General features: G+C 55.3%; 1 protein-coding gene across 1 annotated transcript; it reads right to left on the bottom strand.

Moving 5' to 3' along the window:
* Positions 1 to 3,747: 3,747 nt before the first annotated feature.
* Positions 3,748 to 8,541, bottom strand: ZIC2 (Zic family member 2). Its single transcript, XM_027880367.1, has 3 exons — positions 7,539 to 8,541; positions 5,540 to 5,703; positions 3,748 to 5,344 (listed from the first exon to the last, which is right to left on the bottom strand). Exons 1-3 carry the CDS (start codon positions 8,539 to 8,541, stop codon positions 5,081 to 5,083), a joined length of 1,431 nt encoding a protein of 476 aa, XP_027736168.1. The 3' UTR covers positions 3,748 to 5,080.
* Between the last annotated feature and the right edge of the window lie 2,121 nt (positions 8,542 to 10,662).

Genomic DNA, 10,662 nt, shown 5'->3' with positions numbered 1-10,662 from the left:
AAAGAAAGAAAGAAAAAGAAAAGCAAGGAAATAATAAAAAAGAGAAAACCCAGTGCACCGGGAAAGACTTGTACTTTGGGACAGAGGGGGGCACCGTGCCCTGCAGAGTGGGACAATAGTTCTTGCTTGCTTTACTGGTAATATGCAGCTCCTTCCCCAGCTGTCTGGCTCGGGGGGGAAGGAAAAAAAAAAAAAAAAAAAAAAAAAAAAAAAAAAAAAAAAAAAAAAAAAAAAAAAAAAAAAAAAAAAAAAAAAAAAAAAAAAAAAAAAAAAAAAAAAAAAAAAAAAAAAAAAAAAAAAAAAAAAAAAAAAAAAAAAAAAAACAAAACCAAAAAAGCATGTTTAGATGAAATAATAATAAGATGAAAACTAAAAAAAAAAATATACGCACCTCATTATGGCCGGGAGCACGTCTAGCATGCACGTGTGGCTGGGGAGATGTTTGGGAAAGCCTGCTATGTCTTCATAGCGGGCAGGAAACGTGTACGAGTTTCTGAAAACAAAGGGGAAACTTAAAAGGCTGATATGGGTTTGAGGGGGGCTGCCCAGAGGCAAACGAAAGGGGTGCAGCCCGGGCTGCTGCCCCCCGGGCACCCGCGGCCGGGGTTTGGCCGGGCACGGGCAGCCCCTTGCCCGTTGCGGAGCTCCGCCAGCACCGGCATCTGTTCCGCTCTCGTGTTCAGGCGAGATCTCCTGCATTTTATTCTATTTCTCTTTGGGCTGTTGTCATCTCTGTTTGTTGGGCGGCTGGTCTGCCTCTGGGTTTGGATTGAGGGATTTTTTTTGGCACCACCAACTGCAACACAAAGCCACTAGAACAGCCAAACCAGGTGAAGCAGAGGATTTTATTCGGTACCGGCAGCGGGGGCAGGTGAAGGCAGAGCCCTGAGCTGCCCTCCAATTGCGGCTGCGGGCGGAAAACACAACCTGTTTTAGGGACGGAGCCTCAATTTTTCTGGCTTGAAGAGGAGCGCGTGAGGAACGAGCAGTTCCCAGGGAAATCAATCCGTCTTTTCAGAGTGTCTCCAGGAAGACTTAGAAGAGAATTTTATTATTAATAGTAATACTAACAATAAAAATAAATATTAAAGCCACTGCCCCACTCTGCTTTTCACAGTATAAAGGAAGAATCACACCCTCGCGGTAGACCCGGACAATTGGGACTGCCACAACCGGGCACGGGGTGCCGACAGCGGGGCAGCACCGTGCACCCCGTTGCCCACCGGCGGCGGGGGCCGTGGGGCCGAGACGACCCGGGAACCGTCGGGGCAGAGCCGTCGGGCCGTGCAGGATACCAGCGGGGCACCCGACCACTCCGGCTGGGCGCGGGAGGATGGAGGGGTGCCAGGGAAGGGTCGGAGCTGCCGGGGAAGCCCCCGGCCTCCCTGCAGGTTGGTGCCCAGGTTGCTTTAAGGGCCAGGGCAGTGAGGTTTGGCTACCTCAGGTTCAGTGTGGAAGACAAAGCGGGGGGAGGGAGGGGGGGGGAAGGGGATTGGGTTGAAGGGAGCGAGGTGGAGGAAGGAGAGGGGACAGGAAGGGCGCAGAGGAGGACTTCGGCGCCAGCGGTCCCTGAGCCCGGGCCACCCGCGCGCAAGGCTACGAGGCAGATCTTGATGCCCTCCACCAACCTTCCTCCCCCCCCACCCCCCAAAATACCAAACCCTGAACCCGATGAATTACCGCTCTCCCTTAAGAGTGGCAGGGCCGGGCCGAGGTCAGGGCCCGAGGGAGGCGGGAGGAGTGCTGTGTGCGCCAAGGCCAGGGTCAAGTTCAAGGCCAACCCTGGTAGGACAGGGAAGGGGGGGAACTTACTCACGGCCACAGCCACCGCGGTCCCATTCCTGGGCCTGCCGGAGGAGAGGCATCCCTGCCCGGGAGACACGACCTGCCCTTTGGCCGGGGATACCGCTTGTCCCGCGCACTCCCGCTATCAGGGGTCGAGGGGGGGGATCGCCTCTGGGCTCTCCTGAAGCCAGAACGGCTCTGAGGGAAGGGAGAAGGGGAGCCGAGCTCCGTAGCGCTTGTCTCCGGCCAGAGGTAGCCCACCGGGGCAGAAGACAGAAGAGCGGGTTTGGTCACCCTTGGGCAGGGCTGCCCGTGCGCCTCCGGGCCCGGGAGGGAATTTGAGCAGACGGTGGCTGGCAGGGACTGGCTATGAAGCGGGACCCCCGTTTGGTTTTTCGGCTGCAGGGAGGTCGGCAGGACAAGGAGGGATCCTCGCAGCTGCATTTCCCACAGATGTCTCCAAGGGGCAGGCGGCATATGCCAATGATTTTAATAAATATTCTTTTACGTAATATTATTACGGAACATAAATTAGGTTTTAATAGCCGTTTGATTACCCGAAGAGCTGCCGTGTGCGCAGGGATGGCCGCGCTGGGAGGAGCACAGACGCCGAGGAAGCTTCGGCTCCGCTCCCCATCTAAACTTCCTTGTCAGCAGCGGGACGGAGCAGTGTCTTTCCCTCCCTCCTCCCCTTCTCCTGGGTGTGGGTAAGCCCCACTTCACCCCAGAAGTGATCAGGACCCCGTGTACCCTCCTCTCCCCACCCAACTTCCTCATACTGACTCGAGACACCTCTATTGATATTTGAATAAGCAGGACAAAGCCCGAAAAACCCAAACCGACGACAGGCCCCGGGGGGCGCAGGCGATGGGCTCGCGGGGTGTAAGGAGCAGAGGGCTCTCCCCAACTGCATGAGCCGTCCCTGAAGGCAGCGCAGCCACCGCAGGGCGCTCGGAGCCCGACTCGCAGCGCTGCCTCTTCGCAAGGCGTATTTCGGTGGCTTGACAAGGCCGAACTTTTTTCCACTGTATCCCGGCTGCTGTCACACTCGCCTTGGCTGTCCCAGTTTGGCGAGCAGTGCCCGGAGAGCTGCTGTCCGCCTGCCCCACGCGGGAGGCTCCGCCGGCCGGTCCCCGACGGCCGCCATGGACCGAAACGCTGGGTCAGAACCCCAGGAAAGTCACCTCCCGGCGGCTCTCAGTCCCTCCCTGAACACATCCGACAGCCCAAACCTCTCCCTGACCTGAAAATAAAATTAAAAAAAAAATTCAAATTTAAAAAAAAAAAAAAAAAAAAAAAAAAAAAAAAAAAAAAAAAAAAAAAAAAAAAAAAAAAAAAAAAAAAAAAAAAAAAAAAAAAAAAAAAAAAAAAAAAAAAAGGAGAGAGAGGGGGAAAAAAACCTCGAAGGAGAAGTGTAAGCTCTTGGGCATCACAACTTTCTCCTCTCCAGGGTTGAATGGAGGCTGCCAAAAAGACGGGAGGCGCAAAGGACTCGATCTCGGCTCAAAGCAACCGAGCTCAGCGCTTAGTCATTGCGCCTCCACCTCCGTCCCGAAACGCCCCATTTTGTCACCCTGTGGGGCAATGAGCTCCCAGTCAGACACGAACCGGGGAGAGAAGGGTGAACCCGAGTAAGGCAGGAGGCGGAGGAAGCCGTGCTGTCGCCGTGTAACTCTTACTAAAGGAGATCCTGCCTTGCAAGTTATTTGGGGAATATGCATATCTTCACCCTTTTCTTTCAGCCCAGAGGCTTCCTAAAGTGTTGGGTGGCTTTGTAGCTTTTTTGTTGTTGTTTTGTTTTGGTTTTGGTTTTCTGTACGGGGGAGCCCAGCTGGAAGAAATCCTCCTGTTCCAGTAACCGGCGGATGTTTTAAACGCATTTGTTTTGCAGTCGCCACTCAGCCCATCACATGTGTTACAGCAGGTTTCAGAAAGCCCTTGGCATAAAAAGGAAACAGCTCGTGCAGTTTCAACACGTTTTATTATATTTCTGTATGCATTACTCTCAAAACATATCACAAGAAATGATGAAACCACTTAAACCTTCAAATAAAAAATCTGAAACAGTTTATGCTCACAATTGTACATATTTATAGTTAAGAAACATTCTTTATAAATACTGTTTCCTCTGTAGCAAGTTAATACCATAATTTAATTACAAATGGATAAATATGGTAACAGGTATTTACAGGAGGAAGGGTGTTATTACAGAAAAGCTAACGGCACAACGTTTATTTTTCCTCACAATCTTCCGAACAGGAACTAACAAATTGAACTTGCAAAAGCACTAAAACATCACATATAAACCCAGCTAACAGAAAAATACATTCACAAGCGTTGTTGTTCGTGTGAGTGTCTGTAAGTAACAGAATGGAGACTTTGGCACGGTATTTCTTCCCCAGTCTATAGTTGAAATGCAGTTTACAATCAAGTTGCCTCTTAAAAAGGAACACAATATTCAAGATATCACAATTACAAAAGAAACAATTTTTCTCTTCCACGTTACTTTTTTTAAGAGGGTGAACTAAAAAGGGAGAAAAGAGGGAGGTGGGGAAGGAGATCGAGATAAAAGATAAGTCCGTCACTTTCTCGGGGAGGGAGGAAGACGAGAAAGAAAAAAAAAGAGTTTAAAAAAAGGGAAAAAAAAAAAAAAAAAAAGGAAGCAGAAGAAAGGGACCAATCCGCGGTTTACAAACGGGACGAACTTCTATACACAGAGAATCCAGGAAAACCTCGTTCCCCACCTCGCCGGAGGAAGGAGAGGGCCGCTATATACACAGTTCGTGGGGCGGGAGGGCGCTGGCTGCTCCGGGCGGGGAGGCGCAGGGGCCGGAGGAGTTTGAGTCTCTGATCTTTTGTCTGAAGGCTCCGGAGGGAGAGTTTCTTTCCGCCGGCTTGGGAAGCTTTTTATTGGGTGATGTGTTGGTGGCGTTTGGGGTTGGTTTTTCCCTCTCTCTATCCCCTTTCCGTTCCTCTATAGATTTACTCATTCTCTTATGTTTTTCGGCACGTATTTTTAGAATATTTTTTGCTGGTTCGAAATGTTCTCAAAAAGAAAAAAAAAAAGGAAATAATCCAAAAAATAATTAAAAAAAAAAAGACGCGAAGACGGGAGGGTGTGGGGAGATGAAGGTACCCCGTCCCCATCCTGTTCGGCCGTCATTTCGCTGCTGGCGGGTGCGGCGGCACCTCCCGGTGCGTCTCCGGCGGGCTCGCTCGCTCCCTCCTGCCCGCCGCCGCCGCCTCCGGGGCGGGGAGGGCGCGGCGGGGCCGTGTAGAGCAGTCCGGCGGGGCCCTACACGTACCACTCGTTGAAGTTGGAGGACAGGCCGCTGTGGCCGCCGCCGCCGCCTCCGCTGCCGCCGCCGCCGCCACCGCCCCGGTGCACGGCGGACACGGCCGCCGCTGCCGCCGCTGCCGCCGCCGCCGCCGCCGGGGAGAGGTTGCTGGTGCTCTGCGACTCGGCGCTAGGGGACACCAGCCCCGGCGGGGTGGAGGACTCGTAGCCGGAGCTGGCGGCCGGGGAGGATTCGGAACCTTGCGGGGACGACTCGTGCACCTGGGGGGCAAAGGCAACACGGCCGTGTGGAGGAGGGATGGGGAGGCCGCGGCCGCCCCCCGGGCGCGCCCCCCGCCGCCGGCCCGGCCCGCCGCCGCCCCTGGGCCCCGCGCCCGCCGCCCGCCGCCCCGTCGGGGCGCCCGGCTCGGCGCGGCCGCCCTCCCGCCTCCCGCCGCCTCCTGCGGGGCCGGGTACCTTCATGTGTTTCCGCAGGGAGCTGGGGTGCGTGTAGGACTTGTCGCACATCTTGCACAGGTAGGGCTTATCCGAGGTGTGGACGTGCATGTGCTTCTTGCGGTCGCTGCTGTTGGCGAAGCGACGGTCGCAGCCTTCGAACTCGCACTGGAAGGGCTTCTCTCCTGCAAGAGAGCGGCGCAGCTGCGGGATGAGCGCGATCGCCTCCGCGCAAACCCCGCGCAGCCCCGCGCCAACTTTCCTCCCCCCTTCCCCCCTCCCCTCATCCAGTCACTTCTTCCAGCAGTTTCGCAAAGCAAGAGGCCGGTTGTGTCCCGGTACCCGCAGCGCCGGAGGGCCGCATTGCTCAAGCGGTGTTCTGCAAGAGGCAACCCCTGTCCCCCACCTGGTTTTCCTACCAAAACACCTCAGACACCCCCGCCTCGGCATCTTGCCTGATTTTAGTTCGCCCAGTGCCGACACACACACAGCCAGCCCCGAAAGAGATTGAAGAAAAAAGCGATGATTTAAAAAAAAAAAAAAAAAAAAAAAAAAAAAAAAAAAAAAAAAAAAAAAAAAAAAAAAAAAAAAAAAAAAAAAAAAAAAAAAAAAAAAAAAGCGAGCAGCATCGACACGTTTTGCCTCGGTACCAAATCCGCTATCCTGTTAAACTGGAAACCATTATCGACAGATTTAAGGCCGGGCATATTGTTTCGTGTATGGATATTCGAGATAAACGCACATCCGCTGGGAAAACTAAACGTCTGTAAAATACTTCATTTAATTTTCATAGGGATTCCTCACACCCGGCTGCCAGGACTCCAAATGCCGGGGAGTAATTTGGAGGTGAGAACTCCACATCCCCCCGCCTTTGGAGGGGGAAGCATTTAACATTAAATTCCATTAGCACCCAAATTGTTTCTTAAAGACATCCGCTCAGACACAATGACTTCAGTGCGGGCATCTCATGCAAATACATTTCTCAAATTTTAAACCTTGTTAAAGCTCGTCTCGCACCTCGCATCGGGCTTAGCACTTGAGAAAACAATAGGCCTCGAGATTTTTAGCCTTTCTCCGGGTAAATATTTGGAGTGGAAGTCGCTAAAATATTTGGCTGTCTTTTATGAAATAGTCTGGCACGGTTCGAGCCGGCAGGAGTAGTAAATGAATAATAGATGAGGCTGGAGGATGCGTTAATTTTTGTTACCCTTCGGCTCAGCCAGTTTTCCATCGGGAAAGCCAGGGCTCCCTCGACCCTCCTCCACCTGACTGGGGTGGAAGTTTCCGAGCCTCAAATCCTCTGTTCCTTATTACATAATTTAATAAACTGTTGCAAAAACACTTTAAATCACATTGAGTGAGACTTTAAAAACATTTTTTTTTAAATGAGAAAATTTTATTGCCTTGCTCACACCATTTAAATTTAATGGAAAGCATTCCCAGAAAGGGACTTTTTGCCACTTCCAACGGGATTTAGGACTAATGACGGATTTTGCACGTATTTATATAGTTTCTCTCTCTCGGTATCCATACATAAAAGCCATGCTCACAAGCGCTGAAGTTGTATGCAAATACGTTGCGTATAGCAAATGTTTAAGGCGTTTCATGTGGATGGATGGTTGGATAAAAAGATAGATAGATGTCTTCCCGTATCTTAGCAGGACGGCAGAATTTAGTTCGCGCTGTATTCCGCTTTTCTGCCGAAAGACCCCGCTGAGACTCGGCACGAATCTACACCTATCACCCCGCAAATTTAAAACAAATCAGTAAAATATCCTTTCGAAATCTGGGATGGAGGGGAAGTGGATTCTGGTGGGGAGGAAACCAAAACAAACGCAACCGTGTGATAGTGTGTGTGTGTGTGTGTGTGTGTGTGTGTGTGTGTGGAATTAAACTGGAAGCTTATTTTATCTCTCATCATTATACATCACTCTCTCTGAGTCTCTATCACTTTATACATATATATACATATATAGGCACGGGCAGAGGGGAGAAATCTGCCGAACGAAACCCGAATTACCTGTGTGCGTCCTTTTGTGAATTTTGAGATTTTCTGATCTGGCGAAAACTTTTCCGCAGCCAGGAAAGGGGCAGGGGAAGGGTTTCTCTCCCGTGTGCACTCGGATATGATTTACCAGTTTGTATTTCGCTTTGAAGGGCTTGCCTTCGCGGGGACACTCCTCCCAGTAGCAGACATGGTTGCTCTGCTCGGGTCCCCCAACGTGCTCCACCGAGACGTGGGTGACCAACTCGTGCATGGTGCTGAAAGTTTTATTGCAACTTTTTTTGGGGTTGTTCAGCTGCTCGGGATCGATCCACTTACAGATGAGCTCTTGCTTGATGCACTGCTGCCGCATGTATCGGAAAAAGGCACCTGGGTGGTGGTGGTGGTGGGCTGCCATGTTCATGCCCATATTCATATTCATGGGGCCGTATTGGTTGTGCAGCTGAGCCGCAGAGTAAGGGTCAGTCCTCGGGCTGGAGACCTGGCGGTACTGATCCGAGCGAGCGAATACCTCCCCCGGCAAGCCCAGTCGCATCTGTCCGTTGAGGACGTTTTGAGAGGCGTGGGGGCCGTGCTGGTCGTGGATGCCCGGGAACAGGAGGTGGCTCTGAGCGTCCGTGTGCGGGTGGTGCAGGCTGCCGGCCGCAGGGCCGAAGATGCCGTGCTGTCCGCCGGCCGGCGACGAGTCCCCGAAGCCCCGGCTGCGAAACAAGAAGTCCCGTGTGGAGTTGAAGGGCGCCCCGGAGTAGGAGCCGACATGGGCGGCGTGGGGCCCCAGGGCAGCGGCGGGATAACCGGGTGCCTGCGAGGTGAAAGCCGAACTCTGCCCGGGGGAGAGGTCGTGGGCGCCGGCGTTGAGCTTGAAGGCGCCCATGTGCGCCGCCGCCGAGTCCACGAAGCTGTTCTGCGCCGCCAGGCTTAGCTCCCGGTCCTGCATCTCCGCCGCGGCCGAGTGGTGGTGCCGGGCGAAGGTACCCACGCCGAGGGCCGGGAACTGCGGGCCGGCGTCCAGCAGCATGGTCCGTGCCGCTCCGGGGACGCAGCCGCCGCCGCCGCCTCCCCGCTACCACCGCCGAGCTGCCGCCGCCCGCCCAGCCGGGCGCGGGGCCGCCGCCGCTCCGCTTCCCCCCGGCAGCCGCCGCGTCCCCCCGCCTCCGCCGCCGCCCGCGCCCGCACCGGCCCGATGCCGCCGCTGTCGCCGCCGGCGGAGCCGTATCCTGAGCCAGGCAGAGCAGAGTCCAAAGGCGAGCGGAGAACCAAAGTGTATTAAAGGAGCTGAGGCGGGGGCGGGCAGGGGAGGGGAGGGGGAGCAGGGGAGGGACGGGGCTGGGGACGGGGAGGGGGGGGGCAAGGCTCGCCTCGCCGTTCCCTGCGGCACACACGCACGCACACACACACTCACACACACAGACCCGCGCACACGCCGCCGCCGCCCCCCCCTTCCTTCGCCGCCACCGGGATGTCAGAGCCGCCGACCCCCGCCCGCCCGGCCCCGCGCCGCTCCCCGCGTGGGCCGCAGCCCTTCCCGCCGCCTCGGGCCCCCCGCCGCTGCCGGGCCCCCGCTTCTCGTTTTATCCTCCGCCGGGCATTAGCGGTGTCTCTCACGGAGAAAAACTTGCAGCCGCGGGTTCCCACGGAGCGAAGGGACCCCGGGGGTGCCCCGCGCCTCCCTCGACCGCCGCGGCGAAGGGGCGTGGGGAGGGGGACGAGGAGGGGGGTGCCGGAGGCGGATTAAAAACAATAAGGGCGGCGGTGGGGGTGGGGAGGGGAGGCGGGGGGCGGGAAGGGGCCGGCGAGTGCCGGAGCCGGAGCGGCGCGGCCGGGGCGGTGGAGTTGCAGCCCCGCTTCGCCCGCGCCCTCGCTGCCTCTCGCTCCTCTGTTTATTTCGGTGGGCGCTACTGAGGCGGCGGCTTTTTATTGCCCCCCCCTCCCTCCCCCCTTTTCTCTTCCCTCCCTCCCCCGGCCTCTCTCCTTATCCCCGCCCGCACTGGCGGCTCCTCTCCCGACGCCGCCTTCACCCGCCGCCCGGCCGCTCTCCCGGCTCCCGCTCATTGGCCCGAGCCGCCCCGTCCATCCGGGCGTCCCCGGCCACCGGCTAATGGCGGCGCGGCCGCCCCGAGCCCTGCCCGCCCCGCCGCCCGCCCCGCGCCCCGCCGCTCCGCCGCCGAGCGCCCCGCGGCCGTACGGCCCCCGCCTGGCACCGCACCGCACAGCCCCGCGCAGCGCCGGGGGCCGCCCTCGGCCCCATACCGCCGGTGGCTTCTTGATTTTTTGGGGGAGTCACCCCTACACCTCCCTCCTCCCCGACTCCCCTGCGGCGACGGGAAGGGGTGGCGTGGAGAGAGGCGCAGTGATCTCGGAAAATATCGATGTACGCTTGGGCATGTGATACTGCCTCGGGAGGCAAACAAACAAAGCGAGGGGCTCAAAATATAACCCCTGCAGCCCCTTTCCCCATTTTGGCTAAAGCAGATGAATCCTGTGATCGATAAAGGGAGTGAGGGGGGAATCACATAAAAGTCACGTTGGCGGGGCGTCGGTGGCTGGGACAAAAAAACCCAAATCAAATACAAATTTAAATAAAAGAGGGAACGGTGGCCCTGGTTGTTTAGGCTTTTAAACCATTTATGTGGGAGCAGAGGAGTCGATCTGCGATCTACGTGTGTTGTGAATGTGCATCTGAGAGCAAATGCTTTAGGAGTTTTCCTTGTCTCTTCCCTTCCTTGAAAAAGAAACAAAAACAAAACCGCAAAAAAATCCCAACCCCAAAATCCACCCTGCCATTGTTATTTGGAAACCGGATTCTTGCATGGCAGGAATAAAAAAGCATAAAGCCGGCACACACACATGCACCCGCAGACACACAGAGAGCAAACAAGTCCCCTTCCCCTCCCCCTCCAGTAAATACACGTCTGGCCCCTGCTTCGGTTTGTTTTGTAGTGGCTGAAAAATAATCATCTCAGGGCCAGCAGCTCACCAATAAATAAGGCTTTGTAAAAATCAAACCCCAGCATAACAATTGTCCTCTTAACCGTCCTGCACTTAACCTTGGCTTATCTATCCCCATCAGTTCTGTGCTTGGCAGAGAAGCGACCCAAAATATAGTGCTTTATGTGGTTTGGGGGACCTTTTTGAAATT

The sequence above is a fragment of the Empidonax traillii genome, unplaced genomic scaffold (assembly GCF_003031625.1).
Source record: "Empidonax traillii isolate 1590-97213 ecotype Southwest subspecies unplaced genomic scaffold, ASM303162v1 scaffold68:size1967880, whole genome shotgun sequence".
Taxonomy (NCBI): domain Eukaryota; kingdom Metazoa; phylum Chordata; class Aves; order Passeriformes; family Tyrannidae; genus Empidonax; species Empidonax traillii.
The sequence above is the reverse complement of the archived record's forward strand: the minus strand, read 5'-3'. Positions and strand labels throughout refer to the sequence as shown.